This window comes from Danio rerio, chromosome 11 (genome assembly GCF_052040795.2).
Source record: "Danio rerio strain M-AB ecotype USA chromosome 11, GRCz13ab, whole genome shotgun sequence".
In the NCBI taxonomy this organism is placed as follows: Eukaryota; Metazoa; Chordata; class Actinopteri; order Cypriniformes; family Danionidae; genus Danio; species Danio rerio.
The window spans coordinates 15,272,073-15,295,938 of NC_141031.1; the positions used below are offsets into that span (position 1 = coordinate 15,272,073).

At 35.2% G+C, this 23,866-nt stretch overlaps 1 protein-coding gene and 1 long non-coding RNA gene across 3 annotated transcripts in view; both read left to right on the forward strand.

The window, feature by feature from the left end:
* efna2b (ephrin-A2b) overlaps positions 1 to 23,866 on the forward strand; it is a 194,676-nt gene that overhangs the window by 161,752 nt on the left and 9,058 nt on the right. For both annotated transcript variants that reach the window (XM_087273515.1, XM_087273516.1), the window contains one exon: positions 14,886 to 15,178. In XM_087273515.1, coding sequence (XP_087129641.1) covers positions 14,886 to 15,178 — 293 coding nt within the window. The remainder of the gene's footprint in view (positions 1 to 14,885; positions 15,179 to 23,866) is intronic.
* Positions 6,327 to 14,296, forward strand: LOC147841715 (uncharacterized). The gene is made up of 3 exons (XR_015502489.1): positions 6,327 to 7,647; positions 10,140 to 10,970; positions 11,347 to 14,296. It is a non-coding gene; the product is annotated as an uncharacterized LOC147841715 (long non-coding RNA).

Genomic DNA, 23,866 nt, shown 5'->3' on the forward strand with positions numbered 1-23,866 from the left:
TTAATTTATTAACTTCAGCTTTGCTCTGTTTCTTAAACACTCAGTAGTGTGGACCCTCGGTAGTGTTCAATTAAAACTCTGGTATTTGCTCTGGGGTTTAAAGGGTTAAATGTGTGAGCACCGCACGACAGAATTTCGCATGCTCAAACTCTAATGTGACCGCAGCTTTATAATTAGATAACCTGAAGTTCAACAAATTATTAAATTATTAAAAATATGAGCAGATGATTAAACAACTGTAAAAATGCCATCACCAGCTATACTTATTATTAAAACATTCATTTTTGTATAACATCTACTAAAGTTCTTCTGGAGATAAAGGTTAACATTTTAAGTCACCATCATGGAGAACAGAGTTTGCTTTAGTTGGGCTCTTAGCAATGTCATTTTTAACATTAATTTATCTTGATTGATACAACTTTGTTTAAAAAGCTCTTTTGTTGTGGCAAGCAAGCCAAAAAACTAAATAAGATCTACTGATGTTCATGTTGTTTTTAATAAGGCAGAAACTGTTCTGATACAATATAATTTTCTTCCCTTATCCAATGTTTAATTTATTGGTAAATGTAATATAGCATCCCTGTATGGCATTGAATTCTGGAAGTTTTTAAGTAAATATTGGACAAAAACACTTTGCTCTATGGTGTAATTCAATACAAATTATTTATTAATCTATCAATAAATTACATCTGGAACTAAGCATAAAAGCTTTTGCTTGAGGGCAGTCACCCAAACCAATATAGTAACATTTATCAGCACAAATTTTAGTCAAACAGATTCATCTATCAACTTTCCAGTTTTATTGCTATAATTGAAATATTTTATAAACTCCATATTGCAGCAGCTGAAGAGTCTAAATTAACTAATTCAAGGGTCAAGAGGCCAACTAAACCAGTCCCTCACTCCATTACGGTGACACAAAAAAACACCTAAATTTCTGTTGGTTCTCAATAAGATTGGTATGGAAGTCAAAGCGGTCAGTAATAAGAGTAACTGCAGTTGTCTGTAGAGTTGTTTAATGATCCTCTGCTGAGACTGAAGGTGTTTTATTTTATTCTTTCATTCATTCATTCATTTATTTTCTTGTCGGCTTAGTCCCTTTATTAATCCGAGGTCGCCAGAGTGGAATGAACCACCAACTTATCCAGCAAGTTTTTACGCAGCGGATGCCCTTCCAGCCGCAACCCATCTCTGGGAAAGTGTTTTATTTTACTTGATTTTATTTATGTTGTAACTGACGTCCCTGGTTGTATTTCCTGTTTCTCTTTCCTTCAGTGATTGTAATTATGAACATCAGGTGTTTATCAGTGTATGAATTCACCCATTAGTGTTCATTAACTCTGTCAGGTGAACTATATTGGTGAACTAGTTTATGGAATAGTGAACGAGGGCATAAAGTGTGATTTTAAACACAGACTTGAAAAAACGTTGAATCTGAACTCTTTTAACTCACAATTTTCTGCTGTTGGTTACTTTCTTGAAAACAAAAATGTTACCCAGAGTGAACAGAGTTTTTAACAGAATATGACTGTTTTAGTAAAAAAAAAAACACTATTATACTGTAGTATCTGACCATTTTTTAACAGCAATTTTTACAGTGTATGTGTACCACTTTCTTCCTTACATTCTACTATATGTTTAAGACTTCTGTCTTCCCAAATCAGAGGATCATCCCAAAACACTCAGTCTTTCAACCAGTTTCAATGGAAGCAGAGCGGGAGGTCTTGGCTCTCATTGGTCTATCATCATTTTTACCATCTGGCTAACTTATGGATTCCATCCCCCAGCTTGGACAACTAATATGTACTTCTGAAATTGAGATTTGTACCTAGCAAGCAACTTTACCAGCTTGTGTTATAGCTATAGGCAACTTCTGTCAAATCATATTTTAGATGTTCCATTCTGCTTTAATATATTTATACTGTTTAATCAGTAAAATAGCATATATTTTATGTTTGTTTGTTTGTTTTTTCAAACAATTACTCTGCTAAAGGTGTGTCAGATTCAGTATCATGTTTAAGCTGTAAAGTGAATGGTTGAGCAATGTTGGTGCTCCACCCAGAAAGGTTCAGAGAGAGTTCAAAATGTAGGACTGGATCTAGACATTGTGTGAATTTGTGGTTGGGTTTCATATAGCATGTGGCACTGAGCTCTAGTCTGTTAACTGGAGCTGATCTGGCTGTATATATTTCTTTGACATCCAATACTCTTTCACTCAGCTTAAACAGTAACAGCTGACAGCTGCTGTACATCAAGGCTAAAATAATTCTGAAAAGTGTAAAGTTGGATTGTAGGTAAAATACATGTAAAAGTAATGTACAGATATGGCTACTGGTAACACACAAGTGTTTTGAAGAGAAATCGCACACCTCCGCAGTAAAGTGCGTGAACCCGCAACATGGTCTAACACAAGAAATACATGGCCAGCAGGTAGTTATGTAACATGGGGTAACGCTTTCTTATACAACCCACAAAGTACCACGTAAGTACAGTGAAATAACGGTGTACTTTTCTGTACGTATGGCATAAGTATAATGAACCTACGTGTAGGTTTATGGGCACAAACTGTAATGCTTGGGTAATAAGGGGGAAACAACTAGACATGCAACACGCAAAATACGTAGAGCATACTGAATTGATCCAGTATACTGAGCATGTGAGCTTCCTTTGTAAACGATGTGAAAACTGCATTCTTTAGGCAGCTGTGTGTGTTATCTAAATTTAGTCTTGTTTTAATTTTTTATTGCAATTTTTAGGAAATATTTTATATTTAATAACACTTACTGTATGACAACTACCTGTAAGTCAATGAAAAAGTGGTTGTTCCTTGCACCACCTGCCTCAAAAAAGGCAGCTTTTACAACCGCAGTATTGCGCGTGACTGCGGTTGACAAATTACGCGTTCTTAGTAGCCATATCTGTAATGTGTCATTTTAGGTATAGGTGCCATAGAACGAAAATCTAGATATACGTAGGCTTAGCTAAATATTAAGAATTCATAGAAATGACATACTGTGTGCCTCAAACACCATTATTTGCTTGTTCTCATGAAAGTAATGTATGTGTAAAAAATTTGAAAAATATTCAGTCTCCCTTTTTCTACACGGTTTCACTTTTTGTCCACACAAAAATTGAATATATTGGGTGAATAAAATGAAACTTTCTGTAAACTCTGGCCAGGGTAAAGATTTTCCAAAACTCCAGGTACAGCATGGTTGTGCGGACACTACAACAGTACTTCAGTACTACACTACTACAGTTTTTTCTTCATGATGTCAGTGTATGCGCTGTTTTCTTCTGTGATTGGTCAACATAGCTAGGTTCACACCAAACGCGGAGGATGCAACTTTTGCATGTTTTCTGTAAGCGAATCGCATATTTGACGATTGTCAATCACTAGATAATATTACATCGCTGTTCACATGTTTACATTGACTTGCGACAAAGGAGAGTGGGACTTAGCCATTTGAATTACCCCCATTGAACCCAGCATAAAAGCATAATTATCACCACCTGTTTGTTCAGGGTGTGCTTAACGTGCATTACAGTGCATTTTGGCATTTTCATTTAGATTCTGTTTTTTTTTTTATATAACGAAAGTGGGGAAAACTCAACGTACGTGTACATGTGCACTGAAAAACTCAACAGTCAAATTTATTAAATGAAATTAGTTTACTCAAAATTCACTGGAAGTTAATTCTACTAATTTGAAAAGAGTTGTAAACTCATAGTTGGAGTTAATGAGTTAATTAAGTGATTAAGTACGTGTTGATTGAGCATCCATAATGTACACCTGCTGTAACAAGCAGAATTAAACTGCAGTCATAGTCGAGTTTGAGTTTGCAAAATTCTGTCGTACTGCTGCAAAAAGGGGCGAGATTAAACAAGATGATTTGACATTTTAAAATGCAAGCAATTGGTCCATATTTTACCTTTCTGTCCCGAGAGGGCATGTTTTGATCTATTATTGGTCTCACACAGTTACATAATGCGATTTGCAGGCCACAGTTCACCAAGCTTGAACTTTGCCATGCATCAAACTGCAAAACTTGTTACATGAGCATCCGGTCTGACGCATTAGAATATTAATGGAAGTCTATGGGGAGAAAAGTCCTGTGTGACTGTAGCTTTACTGAAGAGAAGCACGAAACTACAGCTGACCTCAGTCACAGCCTTAAAAACTTAGCAGAGGATCATTTATCAACTCCAAAAACAGTATCAACAGCTTCACCTATAACTAACCTGCTTGACATTGTTTCTGTAAGATGTCTATAAAAGCCTCTTGCAAGATTCACTAGAAAAAATCTTGTTAGAAGTCACCATTGATGAGAATAGCTATTGCTTTACTAGGGCTCTTTGGCTTTATGTTTCATGTTACTTTGAATGTTGTAATTACGTGTTATGATAGAAGAAATGAGAAAGAATGTTATCAGATTAAATAGTCAAAAAGCAGAGTTAATATTATGTTTTGAATTCATTTATAATTAAGTTAGTGATTTGGTATTGGATGTGAAATGTTGATTAAAGTAGATGATTTATTTAACTATACTTTATTTAGGACTTCTAAAGAAAACATACAGAACCAATTAAGAGACACAGACATAAAGATTCATAGTATGAGTGGTTGATGGTGACACATTTCATGCTGGAGTAGATGCTGGGAGAGTCATTCAAAACTCATTCATGGCTCCCAGCAATTGAGATACCACAACATAAAATAAATATAAAGATGAAAAATGATGGTATTACCCAGTTTTTCAATAATGTATGTTATTGGTCAATTTAGATTATATTTATAATGTTGTGGTACTGCTTTTTATATTACTGATAATAATTTAAGAGAAAAGATTTAAGAATCCACAGATCTATAATAAAAGCATTCAATTAATTTCACAACAAGTTGTGATCATTTAAAACAAAACTATTTGTGTTTTAAAAAAAACACTCCAGGATATTATTAAGGCCCCGTTTACACTTATATGTTTTTTTACTAATGTGTTTTATTTTATTTATTCATTCATTCATTCATTTTCTTGTCGCTTAGTTCCTTTATTAATTTGGGGTCACCACAGCGGAATGAACCGCCAACTTATCCAGCATGTTTTTACGCAGCGGATGCCCTTCTCTGGTAAACATCCACAAACACTCATTCACACACACTCCACACAGAAACACCAACTGAGCCGAGGATAGAACCAGCGACCCAGCAACCTTCTTGCTGTGAGGCGACAGCACTACCTACTGCGCCCAGGCTCATTCTGAAAATGTAGCCCTATATACATTTCTGTAGATTGTGACAAACAGTTTAAGTCAGAATTATTAACCCCACATTAATTTTTTATTATTTTTTTTTTTGCTTTTTTTTATATTTCCCAAATGATGTTTAACAGAGCAAGGAAATTTTCTCAGTATGTCTGATAATATTTTTTCATCTGGAGAAAGTCTTATTTGTTTTATTTCAGCTAGAATAAAAGCAGTTTTTATATTTAAAAAAAATAAAAATAATAAAAAAAAAAAACATTTTAGGGACAAATTATTAGCCACTTTAAGGTAAATTGTTTTCAAACCATTAACCAAAACCAGAACAAACCATCATTATACAATATCTTGCCTAATTACCATAACCTGCCTAGTTAACCTATAAACCTAGTTAAGCATTTAAATGTCACTTTAAGCTGTATAGAAGTGTCTTGAAAAATATCTAGTAAAATATTATTTACTGTCATCATGGCAAAAAATAAAATAAATCAGTTATTAGAGATAAGTTATTAATATGTTTAGAAATGTGTTTAAAAAAATCTTCTCTCAGTTAAACAGAAATTGGGGGGAAAATAAAAAGAGGGCTAATAATTCAGGGGTTTAATAATTCTGACCTCAACTGTACTTCCCCAGGAGCTACAGTTTTTGTTTTCACAAATCCACTAGAAGCCACTGTGTAAGCTTTTGATATCTCAAATTTCTCTCGAGAGTCCCATTCGCGACTCCTCTTCTAACATAAATCCACCAAAGGTTGTTGTAGACTGACTGACTAACTGACTGACCTACCGATTATTGTCCCACCCACCCTTTCCCCTATACCCAACTGATAGTGTCTTAAAAAACACAGGATTACCAGTGGCCACCAACTTCCCAAAACCCAACCAACAGTGTTTTGAGAAGCAATGCAGTAAAAGAAAAGCCCCCTAATTTTTACCACATTTTCAGATTTTAACACATTCTCACCCTATTATTTGTTTATTTTATTTTTGGCTTTTGTTTTTGTCTTACCTGCTTTTGGGAACTATTTGAACTCTGTTGTCGCAAACAACTCCTCTCTGTGTCTCAAGTCTGCTGACGTAGATGGCAAGCTAACTAGACAAACTGATTACAGGTAAGTGGTCAGCTGCAAGCACAAAAATGAATTGCATCATATCAACCCCTAGCGTTCATTTTAAAAACAAAATTCAGCCATACAAACTTCTGGCTACATATATTGTGATTCCAGAAATGTATATAGGGCTACATTTTCAGAATGAGCATATGTTGGAATTTTTAGATATTCTTTTAGATATCCTAAGTTTAAATATTATTTTCAAATATTTTCCAGCTCACCATTTTATTGTGACATGATAGGTCTCTGATCTCAATTTGTTACTGTTAATGACAAGATTGTGGCCTTTTATCTGACTGCAAACAAAGAAGTAGGGGATCCATTCCCACTTTGCCACCTTTCACAAAGAAAAACACAGCTAATGCATAACTAATACATGAAAGGGCAAAATAGGAGAATGAGCATGGTGACAACAGATATACCTCCCAGCAATTCTGTCAACTCATCACTGTAGAGGAGTGTTTGAAAAGGACACCTAAGCAAGTACTGTTGGATGGTGGTGGGGTGTGGAGGAAGGGGTTCCTGGGAAATGGGTGGTAGTCGTGGCTTGGGTTACTTGTATTTTGGCCCTCTCCACCCAGGGGGCTGCACCGCACTGCCACCATCCCCTGCTCCTGTGGTTGTTTCAGACACGCTGATCCAGTTGCTTCAATAGACTCAGGTTTCTTATTTCCCCGCTGGCTGATGCAAGCTACAGATAACTTTGTCTCTGTGCTTGTATCTTTTATCTCACATCTGGGAGTTTTGCCTGGGAGCTGGATGGTGACTACACTGTCTCCTTTGTCTTGGCCCTTGTCATTACAAGGCTCAAGTTGCGGGCGGAGCTGGTGGACCTCCACATGATCTCCAACCCATCGTGCACACTCACAAACATGCTCAGATGTTTTGTTTTGTCTGTATGTGTGTGTGGAAGTAGTATGGGGTGGCCTACTTTACCTGGTGCAGGTTCAAGTGTGTTGGAGGGATTACACAGACCTTGATTACTGTGAAGGTTTTTATAGTTCTCTTAGAAATGATCCTTCTGTAACAATGAAAGAATGCTGGCTAAAGGTTTGGATGGATTTCACTAAACACCTTCCAGCTGGCTGTGACTACATGCCGATGTGGAATACATTCATTGTTTGCACATTCATTCGATTTTTTATGTTCAGGTCCTAATTGGAGTCGTAAAATGGAAGCAAGTGACAGTATATCGTATTAATCTGATTTATAACCTAACCATAGCCTAACTGATGTACTGTAAGAGAAAAAATGGTGTCAGTGTGCCAAGTCTTACTGTACACTGTAAAAAATTGCTGTTAAAAAACGGTCAGATTCTACGGTAAAATAATGTTTTTTCACTAAAACAGTAATATTCTGTTAAAAACAGTGCTTTCTGGGTAACATTTTTGTTTTCGAGAAAGTAACCAACTGCAGAAAACTGTGAGCTAACAGAGTTCAGATTCGATGTTTTGAAGTCTGTGTTTGAAATCACGCTTTGTGTCCTTGTTCACTATTTCATACACTAGTTGACTAATATAGTTCACCTGACAGTTTTAATGAACACTAATGAGTGAATTCAGACACTGATGAACACCTGCTGTTAATAATTACAATTACTGAAGAAAATAAACAAGAAACACAAACAGTGACTTGAGTTACAGCATTAAATAAAATAAAATAAAATAAAACAGCTTCAGTCTCAGCAGAGGATCATTAAACAACTCCACAAACAACAGCAGACACACTTATTACTGACTGATTTGACGTCCATACAATTCTCATTGAGATCCAACAGAAATTAAGATGTTTTTTTGTGTCACCGTAATGGAGTGAGGGGCTGATTTAGTTGGGTTCTTCACCCTGGAACTCATTTAAGAAGACTTTCCAACTGCTGTAATGCAGAGTTTGCAAAACATTTGTACTATAGCAATAAAGTTGGGAAGTCAATAAATAGAGAAATCTATTTGTCTGAAATTAGTTCTGATAAATGTTTTGGTATAAATCTGGATGAAGGGTGTCATGCAATAGATTTTATGCTAAGTTGCAGCTTTTAATTTAATTAATGAGAAGTGGAAACAAAAAAGATACCTCCGTAATTATTTAACAGTTAAGGAATAACATACAAAAACAGTTCAGTTATGACAACTACACACTCAGACCTTATGACTCAGACCTTGTATATCAACAATGGTAACATCTTAAATGTTTCATGTTGCAATGCATGCTGGGAGTGGCACAATACAAATATCCCAGCATGCATTGCGGTATAAATAAATGTATAATGGTCTAACAGTTTTCTTTATTTGTGTTTGATTCTGCTGTTGTTTATGTTTAGACTTTCAGTTGCCTGTTTGTGAGTTAAACTGTTAATTTAGTTAAATTTTGTTAAATTTGTTGTCACCATTATTGAGGTTCATATGCTGATTATTGATGTCTCTTTGAGTGCGATTTACACCATAGAGCAAAGTGATGTTGTTCAAAATATTCTTAAAAACTTCCAGAAATCATTGCCATATATATAAACATAATGTAAAACAATAGATTTAACATTGAATAGGAGCAGTAAATTTTATTGTAATAAATGAGAACAGACTCTGCCATTTAATAGTAACATGATCATCACCAGATCTTATTTAGGTTTTTGGCTGGCTTGCCTCAACAAAAGAGCTTTTTAAACAAAGTTCTTAACAATTGCAGCAGCCAAGATATATAAATGTTAAAAATGACAGGGCTAAGAGCCCAACTAAAGCAAACTCTGTTCTCCATGATGGTGACGTAAAACTTTAACTTTTTTTCTCAAGAAGAACTTTAGTAAATGTTATACAAAAATACATGTATTAAGTAATAAGTGTAGCTGGTGATGATGTTTGTAGAGTTTTTAATCATCCGCTAATCATTAAAATGATTTAATCATTTGTTGTTCTTCAGGTTATTTCATTATAAAGCTGTGACTAAAGTTTTGTATGTTCTGTTCTTGTTTTTTCCCTTCAGTATTTCTTCATTTGTTCATTGTTAATCCTCAATTATCATTTAATTAGTCAGTTAATTAATGAATTTACTTCAGCTTTGCTCCATGTTTCATGAATACTCAGTAGTGTGGACACTTCAATTAAAACTGAAGTATATGCTCTGGGGTTTAAAGGGTTAAAGGTGTGAGAGGTAAAAACACAGTGTAAAAATGTATTTTAACAGTAATATACTGTTAATTTACACAACAGAAGTAGACTGTAAAAAAAACAGTATATTGCTGGCAACCACAGCTGCCAGTAGATTACTGTTAAATCAAGGAAAAAACAGTATTTTACTGTAAAACCTGAAGCTAATTTCTTCTGTCTGTCACCGTTGTGGAGGAGAGTAGAGCCAGTGTATGAGTTAAAGATGAACAATGAACTGCTGATGTTATTCTGCATGTTTCTCTATTTAAAGATAGCGGCTGTTTAGTTGCTGATGCAGTCAGAATCTCTCTGGTGATTCCAGATTTACATGTATGTGTGCTGTTGTGAAAAATAAGACATTAGAGTTAAACCGAACTTTTCTAATTAACTAAAATAAGTTATCATTATAAGTATGCTTCTAAGCATATATAGCACATTACATCATAAACTCATTTAGCAGTTGACCAAGTTGAGGCAGTTGCTTTCAGTGAGCAAAATGAGTTCACTTGAGTATTGTGTAAATCAATGTAGTCCATGTATTTTTACAGCAACATACTGTAAAATAACAGTACATTGCTGGCAACTGCAGCTGCCAGTATTTTACTGTTTTTTAACGGGACAATTTTTAACAGTGTATGCTTTATTGTTGTCTGTCCATTGGTTATTTATTTATTTATTTATTATTATTTAAACATGTGAGGCAGTTAGCACTCACATGTGAGTGCTGTGTGGGGCTCAGTGGTTAGCACCGTCACCTCATAGCAAGAACGTGGCTGGTTCAAGTCTCAGCTGGGTCAGTTAGCATTTCTGTGTGGAGTTTGCATGTTCTCCCCATGTTCACGTGGATTTCCTCTGGGTGCTCCAGTTTCCCCCACAGTCCAAAAACTTGCACTATAGGTAAATTTAATAAACTAAATCGGCCGTAGTGTATGCATGTGTGTGAATGAGTGTGTATGGGTGTTTACCAGTACTGGGTTGCATCTGAAAGTGACTAAAACAAATGCATATGCTGGAATAGTTGGCGGTTCATTCCGCTGTGGTGACCTCTAAAATAGAGACTAAGCTAAAGGAAAATAAATGAATGAATAAACTCATAATTTTTAAAATATATATTTTTTTACAATGAAAAACATTTTTAACAAATTTCTTCATTCTTAAAAAAATCAAGCTATACTTAACATTATCTGCATTTTCTAATTTGGGCTAAATCTTTTTCAAAAATAACCTTTAACACACACATACACACACACACACAAAAACATAAATATAACAAATTGTATTTAATGTTTTCTGCAGTTTAATTTTTATTCTCTTTAATTAGAGTAACCAAAAGGTAAAAGTGCATTACTTATGCTTTATCGGAACAAAAGTGGTCAAGCACAGGTTCATCTTTGGGTCAGCACTTTATGTTAAGGTTATTTTTTAAAAACTTTCTTTAAGAAAATTTCAAAGCAAAATGATTAGTTCATTTAGAGCAGAGATATGCAAAAGTTGGCCTATGGTAACATTTTATTCGGCCTTCCATCCAATATGAGATAAGTATTAGAATGATGGGAAAGTTGGGGCGAATGTTTTTAACAGACATTGTCATTTCTAATTTGATGTAGCCTTTTTTTTTTTTTTAATTGTTGAGCCAAAAAAAAGCCAATTGAAATTAAATGTTTCAGTTAAATGCTGTACATCAATAAGATGTTTAAATATTTAAATACTGTCACATGGAGATAGAGGACAATGCACAAGGTGGTGCAGCTTGACTCATGTATTCAGTTTTGAACACCAGTGTGTTATAAATGTGTTTGTTTATGTTTTTATTGTGTCCATTATAAAATGTAAAAACAGTATAATTATTAATATGGTTAAAGTATTTTCTCTAAGTATTTTGAAATATTCAAGAGTTCACACTTAGCTGATGACTTATAAAAGCTTGTTTGGCATGCTGTCCCGGGAGAGAGCCCCGAGCTCAAGGGCTCCTCGAGCCCGGGGCTTCCTTCCGTTGGCAGAGCAAGAGGGGAGCCTGAGCTCGGTAGATCTCAGGACTCCCCTGCTGCGATAGCTAAGGGAACACAAGGGGTTAGACAAAAGCTTGATTGTTATGTATGTTGAATGTCTTAGGATGATGGGAGGAAACCGGAGAACTCGGGGAAAACCCACGTGGACACGGGGAGAACATACAAACTCCTCACAAAAACCCCCACCGGTTCTGTGGAACCAGGGCTGGCAGTGTTCTTGCTGTGGGGCTCACAGTGCTAACCACTGGGCCGCCGTGCGGCCCAATCAGAGGTAAAGGAGGAGAATAGGGGGGAGGGGGTTTCTTCCAAACGAAGATAAAGTGAACTGAAAACTGGGGCTATTTATAGTAGCTTAGGGCTCATATGATTGGAAGACAGTGATTAGCAAATGCGAGATCGGCCGTGATAAATCATAAGCACGTGATCCTCTCGAAATTAGTTTATGAATAAACTTCACTTAATACAACAGGAAATTACCATTGCAGCTTTAATGGTATATACCTTTGGCCCACCACCCTTAATCAAGTTTGTTTTTTCGCCCTTCATAAGCAAAAGTTTGAGCAACCCTGTTTTAAAGGTTAAGGTCTGCAAGCAAAATGTTTGAGTAAGTGGGATGATGTTGAAGAATTGGTGGTACTCATGGTGAGAATGAAAAGAATACATCAAGCTCTTTTAAAAGTACCAGAGCAAGAATAGAGGGACCAATTGGATAAGAGTCTATCACCCAATCCTACCTTAGTGGTCTGAGCTCGGCTTATAACATTATTACAATGCACTTTGCTAATGGTGTTAAATAAAAGACATAAAGGGCAGGTCAGGAATAGTGGGGCAGCTGATACAGTATGCTTAGCTTAACAGTAATGGCATTGCCATAATCCTTTATGTTTGATGCCCTCTGACAAACTCACCGTTCCTTTGTATGTTTTTCTTATGTTTTGGTGACATTTGGGAGAAACGGGGCTAAGCTGAAAGGAAAAATGGATGAATGACATTTGGAAGGGTATCACAATGTATGTATATCTGAGGCGAGAGATATTTACAGGTTTTCCTGCATAGGTGTAACGGAGGCCAGCTAGTGACATTCTGTGCAGGTAAACCTCACTCCTTTGACCTCTAAATGGCCACAGTCTTTAACCTCCTTGTTAGAGCAACCAACTCCCAAGCGGATTTGATCCCAGCTCGGAGCGGGTTGGGTGGTGTAGGACCAGCAGGGTTACATAGGCATGTGTATTTGGTTTCACCTGCATGTGTAAATGTGTCAGCTCGAATGAGTGTGCTCCATTTGCACAAGGTACTAATGCGCTCTTGTTTGTTTGTTTGCAGTGGTTCATTTTTTTAAGACAGGTGTTTACTCACCCCATGATAAAAAAGCAGCATGTTATCACGCTGTGGAGGAAAGCACAGCACAGACCCCAGCAGCCTCCTAGAGGATGAAATGTTTACACAGAGTGAATTTCATTCCATTTACGTTGTTTTCAATTGCTAACAAGCGTTCAGCAATACTTAAAGTGCTTTTTCAAAATTCTTAATGGAGCAACACAACAACACAATTAGCTAAACAATAAATTTTTTCACCAAAACCACATATTGTTAAATAAATACCAACATTGCATTTCGAAATGCAGGATTCTTTTTTTCTACATTTACGAACTCTGTCAAAACATAGTGAACTCAATGGAAAAAAGATTAATAGATAGTGATGGAGTGATAAATATAGTGAAAGGAGTAGGTAATTTTGTAAGTACAATAAAATCAATGTCAACATTTTCACATGTACCAATGATTTGAAGTAGATTACAGTAAGTGACGGAAATTGTTAAATTAAAAGCTTGCCTAGAACTTGCAGTTTAGCAGATGTATTGAAAAAATAAATTGTGGTTTTAACTTGTACTGTAAAGTATGCCGGCGACATGGTGGCACAGTGGGTAGCACGTTCGCCTCACAGCAAGAAGGTTGCTAATTTGAGCCTCGGCTGGGTCAGTTGGCGTTTCTGTGTGGAGTTTGCATGTTCTCCACGTGTTTGCATGGGTTTCCTCCGGGTGTTCCGGGGTGTTCCAGTTCCCCCATTTCCAAAGGTATAGGTAGATTTGTAGGCTAAATTGTCCGTAGTGTATATGTTTGAATGAGTGTGTATGGATGTTTCCCAGTGATAGTTGCAGCTGGAAGGGTATCTGTTGCGTAAAACATATGCTGGATAAGTTGGTGGTCCATTTCGATGTGGCGACCACAGATTAACAAAGGGAAAAAAATGAATGAATGAATATTTTTGCCTATAAACATTTTTGTAATTCATTTTATAACTAATTTTATAAACATTTTGTTGTTTTATTTCTGAATTAGTCAATTCATTCATTAATTTTCTTGTCGGCTTAGTGCCTTTATTAATCCGGGGTCGCCACAGCGGAATGAACCGCCTAAATTAGTCAATATATTTTATATTTAAAATTACATTTAAATACCATCCACATAAATATCAGCCTACAGGAAATTTAATAAAATCACAAATTCACCATTAATCATATGTAAACATACCCGATCTGGCATAACCATGATTTTCAACCATGCAACAAACCCATGTTTTGGGGTGATTGGAACATATGATTGGAGTTTGCTGTTTTACTGTATGTACTGTATTGAAGAGGCTGCTTTGATGCTGAGGAGAAAAAGGGAATGGAGCAGGTGTACCAATTACACTGAAGACAAACCATTAGTATATCTTGGAGCTGTTAGATCTTAATCATGTTATCTTCACCCTGTATATAACAGAAGTGAATACACACAAAAAAATAGAAATCTGCAAGGAGGAAAACCACTTCGATTTGTAAAAGCTACAGTAGATACTAGAAGGAAATGTAGGGCTTGCTATATTCTACTGAATCTAGAAAACCATATATCTTGAATCTAAGATAAAGGTTACAAGCCATTTACAAAATTGATATTTTTAGATAAACTCCAAGTATCCAAATGTTTATCTGCACATGAAGTCAAAGTTCTACAGTTTTTGCATGTTAAGTTGAGTCTTCATGCAGGTACTCTGTTACCTGGCAATTAAGATTACTCAGGTAATGCAAATTGCACTAGCCAGCCAACACCTTTGTTGTGAAAAATCCTTAATGATGTGGCTTTCTCTATTTCAACTCCTGTCTATCTCTGTTCATCCACTTAACATGGTCATTTCAGTCATTTCTGCATTAAGATCCTCTTGACCAATCCCATGCTGTTATATACACCCACCATGAGTGACAGAAGGTACCAGAAATGTATTTGACAAATAAGTTTTTGATTAGAATTTGTTGTTCTCAGTCTTTGTTCTGGCTTTTTGATAACTTTGCAGCTTTGTAAGTTTTAAATTTTTGTTTATTCCCTTAGATTCTTGAATGGTGAATACACTGTGGAGGTGGCCATTAATGACTATCTGGATATATACTGTCCACACTATGAGGAACATCTTCCTCAAGAGCGCATGGAACGCTACATCCTTTTCATGGTCAACTATGATGGCTATACCACCTGCAACCACCACATGAAAGGATTTAAACGCTGGGAATGCAACCGCCCAATAAGTCCAAATGGGCCCCTCAAGTTCTCAGAGAAGTTCCAGCTGTTCACACCCTTCTCTTTGGGCTTTGAGTTCCGTCCAGGCCATGAATACTACTACATCTGTAAGTAGCCTCCTCCTTTCTAACTCCTAATATTGCAGCTTAAAAAAGCTTAAAAGCTTAAAATAATTTGTCTGCTTTCATTTGACCAGCTGTTAGTATTACTTTAGTGTTCAGTCATTTTCTTAAGTTATTGAGTTACGAGAAATTGGGGTGTTGACATGGTAAGAATGTGGAGACTTAATTGTCTTAATTAAAAACATCTTATCAAAAACATGCACCATATGGTCTGGTCTGCTAAAACACATCATCTGGTTTCTAGACACAAATGGCTGAAAGAGACAATACAATTAGTCTTTAATATTGCAATAACCATATAGTTTATGAATCCAAAAGCAAAGTGTAATTGTAACCTAACATTACAGTTTTCACACCATACATTTTTACATAAAATCAATTTGGTATGTTCATTGTTGTGTATACAGCATGATGTTGTTTGTAAATGGCTAGTAACTGTTATATGTCTAATATGTTGTAGCAGAGTGTCCCAGCTTAAACAGATAAATTATTCATATTTATCTTATATTACATCACAGGAATATTTTTTATTTCTCAAAATGTAAGTTATTTTTTGGTTAATTTGTTTGTGAAACAATATTTAATGATGTATGATGATGGAAGAATTTTGGGTCTCCTCATTATTCAGAAGTAAAGTTCATCTAACAGTTTTCATTATTTTACAACCTGCTTTAGTGGCATGTTAATACATACAATAAAAGAGTACGAACAGTGTCCCTGTATCTGTGTTTGCAAACCAGTTAGGAGCGCTGAATTCTTAACCAAGTGAAAAAAACACAATAAAATTAAGTGTGGCACACTAGGTACACTAGTCATAACCTACCATTAGTTTCATTTATGTGGATGTTAAAATCAAACACTGATTTTTCAGTAAAGATTTTTTCTGAGTACCTGAAAGCAAAACATTAAGCTCTTCAAAAGAATTAAGCATATCAGTTTCTCTGATTAACAATAAAGACTGAATAACATTTTTACTATGCAACTCCATTACCATTCTCATGGGATTCATTTGTATAAACATATCCTGAACCAGTGGCTTCATTTAAACTAATATAGTCATTTGGTTTAAGCCAGTTTTCAGTAAGACAGAGTGTATTCAAATCACTATCTGTTAATAATTTATTTACAGTGAACAGACACAGTTTCTATGGGGTGACCCAGCCCAGATAACAAATTAATGTGGGCCACTTTAGGCAGTTATGCAGCACTGGTGGTATTCCTTAGGTCCAGACAAAATGAATGTGAGCCTGAAGTGGGACCAACGATTCAACTTCACATATGGGCCATTTAAGGCAAAGATTTGGCACTTATGGGGAAATGTAATCTGAATGTGAGCCTAATGTGACCCATGTGTGTGGATAATAATGAATTTGGCCCAAATGATGAAGGACAAATGTGGGCCAGTTGCCAAAATGTGGCATAGTCATTTAAGGGTAGTCTGGGTCTAAACCAAAAGTGGCTCACACATGTAAGTGCAAATGTGGTCCAGTTATCTTAAGACATTTGTGGGCCACTTTTGGCAAATATCCGGCACAGTAAACTCTGGCTAATGCAGCTGGTAGCCTATAGTGGCCCAGAGAAGATATGGAAAATGTGGCCCAGTTATCTTAAAATGCATGTGGGCCACTTTTGGTAAATATTCGGCAAAGTAAGCTTTCTTTTGTGAAAAAAAAAAAACTTTGCTTAAAAAGTTTATTCATTACAGCAAACAAGCCAGGTGGGAAAAAACACAAGAAAATTAAGTGAAGCACAACCTGTGATGAAACAATATGATTCACTGATGTTAACCAATGTTTAATCTATTATTAAAAGTAACGTAAGAACATGCTTGCCAATGCCACAGAATTATGAGGGTTTATAAGTTTTAAAAAAAAGTGGTTCAACTTCTGTTCACAGAGAGATTAATTATCAGCATATAAACCTTAACCGCGATGACTATTAACAAAATGAACAAAACTCACATCACATAAAGGATACTAGAAGTGACAAAATCAACAACGTCAACATAAAAAGCAGAATCAAAATTAAATAATAAAAACTGGAGCATCGATAAGCTATAGAATGTATTTATACTGCAATGCATGGTGTAAGGTATAAGGTGTAGGCCAGAATAAAAGCAAATTTTAGCTCAGAATAGTGTCAGTTCTGGCAAACAGGAGCGGACCGCCAAAGTGCCATCATTCCATGCGGTATGTGGGTTGGATGTAAGTGTCTGGTGTGGGCCTAATTTGAGCCACATGAATTTTACTAGCTGGGAGGTATGCATTTCTTTGAATTTGTTAGACAAACAAGGGACCATAATATAATGTGAACATTTACTTACAGGTAAAAGTAAAAAGTTCAGGGCAGCATGCAGGACGCATTAATGAGGCAGTTTATTCTCTTTTTTGCCCAAGCCCCCAGCACATTTGTCTTAATATTATTATTTAAATATTTATTTCTAATTGTTCATAACATCTTTTGTTTGTAGCTAAATGTTTTATGGTCAAAAAGACTGAGTAGACAATAGTAATATGTTGTGCCTCAAAAAAAAAACATATAATAAAAGTAATAACGCTCATTTTTAATACACACAACAAGTACAACATACTGTTGTCTTAAAGTAAAAATGTACATTTTGGTGAATTTTAACTGTTTTAGTGAACTAGCACTGCATTTTGTGGCAATTTCATACACTTTGAGTGATGTATTTGTGTAGAAAAAGAAACTAAGAAAGATCCAAATCTTGCACTATCCCTACACACTCTGTTGGGCCAAAGGCTAAAGATATACCCAGTTGGAGTACTGTAAAGGGGAGAATGTATAAATAGCATAGTAAGCTCTACACTGTTAAAAATTATCCCGTTAAAAAACAGTAAAATACTGGCAGCTGCAGTTGCCAGCAATGTACTGTTATTTTACAGTATGTTGCTGTAAAAATACATGGACTACATTGATTTACACAATACTCAAGTGAACTCATTTTGCTCACTGAAAGCAACTGCCTCAACTTGGTCAACTGCTGATTGAGTTTATGAAGTAATGTGCTATATATGCTTAGAAGCATACTTATAATGATAACTTATTTTAGTTAATTAGAAAAGTTCGGTTTAACTCTAATGTCTTATTTTTCACAACAGCACACATACATGTAAATCTGGAATCACCACAGAGATTCTGACTGCATCAGCAACTAAACAGCCGCTATCTTTAAATAAAGAAACATACAGAATAACATCAGCAGTTCATTGTTCATCTTTAACTCATACACTGGCTCTACTCTCCTCCACAACGGTGACAGACAGAAGAAATTAGCTTCAGGTTTTACAGTAAAATACTGTTTTTTCCTTGATTTAACAGTAATCTACTGGCAGCTGTGGTTGCCAGCAATCTACTGTTTTTTTACAGTCTATTTCAGTAGTGTAAATTAACAGTATATTACTGTTAAAATACATTTTTACACTGTGTTTTTACCTCTCACACCTTTAACCCTTTAAACCCCAGAGCATATACACTTCAGTTTTTATTGAAGTGTCCACACTACTGAGTGTTCAAGAAACATGTAGCAAAGCTGAAGTAAATTCATTAATTAACTGACTAATTAAATAATAATTGAGGATTAACAATGAACAAATGAAGAAATACTGAAGGGAAAAAACAAGAACAGAACATACAAAACTACAACTTTAGTCACAGCTTTATAATGATTAAATCATTTAAATGATCAGCGGATGATTAAACAACTCTACAAACATCATCACCAGCTACACTTATTACTTAATACATGTATTTTTGTATAACATCTACTAAAGTTCTTCTTGATAAAAAGTTAAAGTTTTACATCACCATCATGGAGAACAGAGTTTGCTTTAGTTGGGCTCTTAGCCCTGTTATTTTTAACATTTATATATCTTCGGTTGCCATTGTTAAGAACTTTGTTTAAAAAGCTCCTTTGTTGTGGCAAGCCAGCCTAAAACCTAAATAAGATCTGGTGATGTTCATGTTGCTATTAAATGGCAGAGTCTGTTCTCATTTAGTATAATAAAAATTACTGCTCCTATTAAATGTTAAATCTATTGTTTTACATTACATGTCTATATATGGCAATGATTTCTGGAAGTTTTTAAGAATATCTTGGACAATAACACTGCCCTATGGTGTAAATCACACTCAAAGAGACATCAATAATCAGCATATGAACCTCAATAATGGTGACAACTAACAAAATTAACAGTTTAACTCACAAACAGGCAACTGAAAGTCTAAACATAAACAACAGCAGAATCAAACACAAATAAACAAAACTGTTAGACCATTATACAACATTTATTTATACCGCAATGCATGCTGGGATATTTGTACTGTGCCACTCCCAGCATGCATTGCAGCATGAAACATTTGAGATGTTACCATTGTTGAGATACAAGGTCAGATTCATGAGGTCTGAGTGTGTATTTGTCATAACTGAACTGTTTTTGTATGTTAGTTCTTAACTGTAAAGTAATTACGGAGGAATCTTTTCTGTTTCCACTTCTCATTAATTAAATTAATACCTGCAACTAAGCATAAAATCTATTGTATGAGGCCCTTCTTCCAGATTTATAACAAATCATATATCAGAACTAATTTCAGACAAATAGATTTCTCTATTTATTGACTTTCCAACTTGATTGCTATAATACAAGCATTGTAATATTTTTTTATTATAGTAATTGGACAGTCTGAATTAATAAGTTCAAGGGTGAAGAGCCCAACTAAACCAGCCCCTCACTCCATTACGGTGACACAAAAAACACATTAATTTCTGTTGGATCTCAATGAGAATAGTATGAAAGTCAAATCAGTCAGTAATAAGTGTGTGTCTGCTGTTGTTTGTGGAGTTGTTTAATGATCCTCTGCTGTGACTGAAGGTGTTTTATTTTATTTGATTTTATTTAATGTTGTAACTCAAGTCACTGTTTGTGTTTCTTGTTTATTTTCTTCAGTAATTGTAATTATTAACAGCAGGTGTTCATCAGTGTCTGAATTCACTCATTAGTGTTCATTAAAACTGTCAGGTGAACTATATTAGTTAACTAGTGTATGAAATAGTGAACAAGGACACAAAGCGTGATTTCAAACACTGACTTCAAAACATCGAATCTGAACTCTGTTAGCTCACAGTTTTCTGCAGTTGGTTACTTTCTCGAAAACAAAAATGTTACCCAGAAAGCACTGTTTTAAACAGAATATTACTGTTTTAGTGAAAAAACATTATTTTACCGTAGAATCTGACCGTTTTTTAACAGTAATTTTTTACAGTGTACCTTATAAAATACAAACAAACAAAATTTGTCAAGGTGGCGCAGTAGGTAGTGCTGTCGCCTCACAGCAAGAAAGTCGCTGGTTTGAACCTCGGCTTGGTCAGTTGGCATTTCGGTGTGGATTTGCATGTTCTCCCTGCGTTTGCATGGGTTTCCTTCAGGTGCTCCAGTTTTCCCTACAGTCCAAAGACATGCAGTACAGGTTAATTGGATAGGCTAAATTTTCTGTAGTGTATGAGTATGAATGAGTGTGTATAAATGTTTCCCAGAGATGGGAAAGGACATCCGCTGCAGAAAAACGTGCTGGATAAGTTGGCGGTTCATTCTGCTGTGACAACCCCGGATTAATAAATGAACTAAGCAGAAAAGAAAATTAATGAATGAAAAGTTGTCAATTGACTTTATGCATGAAACATTCTTAAGTATCCTGTGGGTAGTCTCAAGTGGCTATTGCTTCATAAATAATTGAAGTGAAATTGAGGTAGTAGGTGCCATTGAAATGTTGCCCAACCAGCAGGGCATTCCAGACCTTCCTTCAATGATGGCAAGTTGCAAGGGCTAAAAGTTATATGGTTTTTCAAAGTAAAAAAAGAAAAGAAGAATTATGGGATCAAAGTTCGCACTCAAATCTTGGTCCCGAGCTGTTTTTAATGCAGTCCGCCCTGTCGCTTGGTGTGGGACCCACTATTATGCACCTTTTGTTCTAGACAGCGGCCTGGGCTGAGAACTACTTAGTCTGGCTATTCACCACATTCCTCTAGAAAAGTGTTTGCCTACTATCAGTATTGTTGCTGTCATAGCCCCTTGGGTTAAAAGACAAAGGGGTCTGCCACAGGGTTACTGAGGGGTGACCAAAGCTTAGTTTGGTTATCCCAAAAAATAAATAAAATAAATAATAAAGGATGTCCATCACTTTGGTCAACCCCTCCTCGACCTACTGGAGAGGGTGACTGAGTGAATGACAAGCAAGACATTCACCAAGACAAACGCACACACATACACAGACACATACGCATGCACACATGCGCAGACTCACACACACACACAAACACTTTTTTCATGTTTTTTTTTTTTTTTTTTTGGTTCATTTCTAAAGGCTAAAAGTAATATATATATATATATATATATATATATATATATATATATATATATATATATATATATATATATATATATATATATATACAGTTGAAATCAGAAGTATTATTAATATTTTACTAAATATTTTTCAAGACACTTCTATACAGCCGAAATTGACAGTTAACTAGGTTAATTGGGTTATCTAGGCAGATTAGGGTAATAAGGCAAGTTATTGTATAACGATAGTTTGTTCTGTAGACTATCGAAAAGAAATATAGCTTAATGGGGTTAATAGATTTGACCTTAAAATTATGCATTTATTCTAGCCAAAATATAACAATTAAGACTTTATTTAGAGGAAAAAATATTATCAGACATACTGTGAAAGTTGCTTTGTTAAACATCATTTGAGAAGTATAAAAAAGATTTATTCAAGGGGGGGGACTAATTATTCTGACTTCAACTATATATATATATATATATATATATATATATATATATATATATATATATATATATATATATATATATATATTATCATGATCTCCTGCAGCAGCAGCAAAAAAAATGACATTACATTTTAAAGTCATTTGCGAATTTTACAAAAAGGCTGAAAAGTATTTTTAATGGTAGATTTCAAACTCAATTTCTGCAATTTCTGGAGGGCCACAGCTCTGCACAGTTTTGCTCCAACTTTAATCAAACACAGCTGATCCAAACAAGCAAAGTGCTTAAGACTACTAGAGACTAGAGACTTAAGAAGGTGATTGGTGCTAAATCCTGCAGTGATGTGGCTCTCCAGGAGTATTCCAGATTTGGTTCTTGCAACACATTTTAAAATAAGTTAGAACAGTAAAGCATTTATCACTTTGTAATGTTGCCATTCCTTTTCACAACATTTAAAACACGTTTAGGTACTAAAAACGTCAAGTTTCAGGTGTAATTTTTTCCCATTCTTCCTGCAAACAAAAATTCGCCGCACATTCTATATTGGGGACAGGTTGGGACTGAAGGTTGGCCAGTCAAGTACCTGTATCCTCTTCCTCTGCAGCTAGGACTTTGTTATGTGTGCAGAATGTGGTTTTGCATTCTCTTGTTGAAATATGCATGGGTATCTCTGGAAAAGAAGGCAGCATATTGTGCAGTGTATATTTAATCATATTTGGGCATATTCTTGATTCAGTGTCAACTGAGGGATCGGAGATCACGATAGTTCAACTTGCGCCCTTGTCCTTTGCGCACTGAAATTCTGTTATTTGTTGAAGGTTAAATATCCAAATGTCTTACCATCTTTCTTTGAGGAACATTGTTTTTCAACATTTCAATAATTTTCTCACATAGTTGTTTGCAAACTGGCAATCCTTAGCCCACATTGGCTCCTAAAGGACTAGACCATTCTTGGATACTTCTTTTATTCCAAATCGTAATTACATCACCTATTTCAAATCACATCATTTAAACAATTTACCTGAATACTAGCCCACCTTGTGGTGGGTGCCAGATGTGTCAGTGTTTACCTTTTATGTCAGTGTTGACTTTTAGGAAGAAAAAAAAATATATATATTTTGCTCTTCCTTTTAGCCTTTATGCATTTCTCCTAAGTGCTGTCAACTACACAAATGCCAGTCAATAGCGATGAGTGTGCAAAAGGGAAAGAAAAAGACACTATCACAAAATGATTCAGCGGTAGAGCGACCATCACACACTTCTACTCAGACCTTGCCAGATGATAACAGAGCTTTTGTACGTGTGCTCACATGCAAAAGTTAAAACAACTATGGAAGTACATTTACATTCAATGCACATCAAACATTGCAGCTGTTATAAACTGCTTCTGTCCCACCTTGTTTTGAAATCTGTTGCCAGAACCAAAATGCAATAAAAGAATGTGTTTATTTTAAAAAAATATTTTAAAAAATAATAAATAAATAAATAAATAAATAAAATGCATGATGAACACATTAAATAATATTTGTTGTATTGTCTGCAATGAAATACAATTCAAAGTAAATTTAGAAATTTGTACTTTATTTATTTGCGTTTTCCTTGCTGTCCCAACTTTTTCTGATTTGGGGTTATAAATGGCTCTAGAGAAGGCTTTTGATGTACAATGGAAACAAAAGAATTAGGTGAGATATGAGTAAGAAGTTTATGAATGTCCAATTTTCCCCCTTTGGCTTAATTTATCACTTTTTTATCCAATCCATTCCAAGTTCAGAGTGTTTGAGGGTTTTTATTAATCTTAATTCTTATTGTACTGTAAAATATGATAGTGCTACTAAAATATTTACAATTCAAAACAGTTTATGTG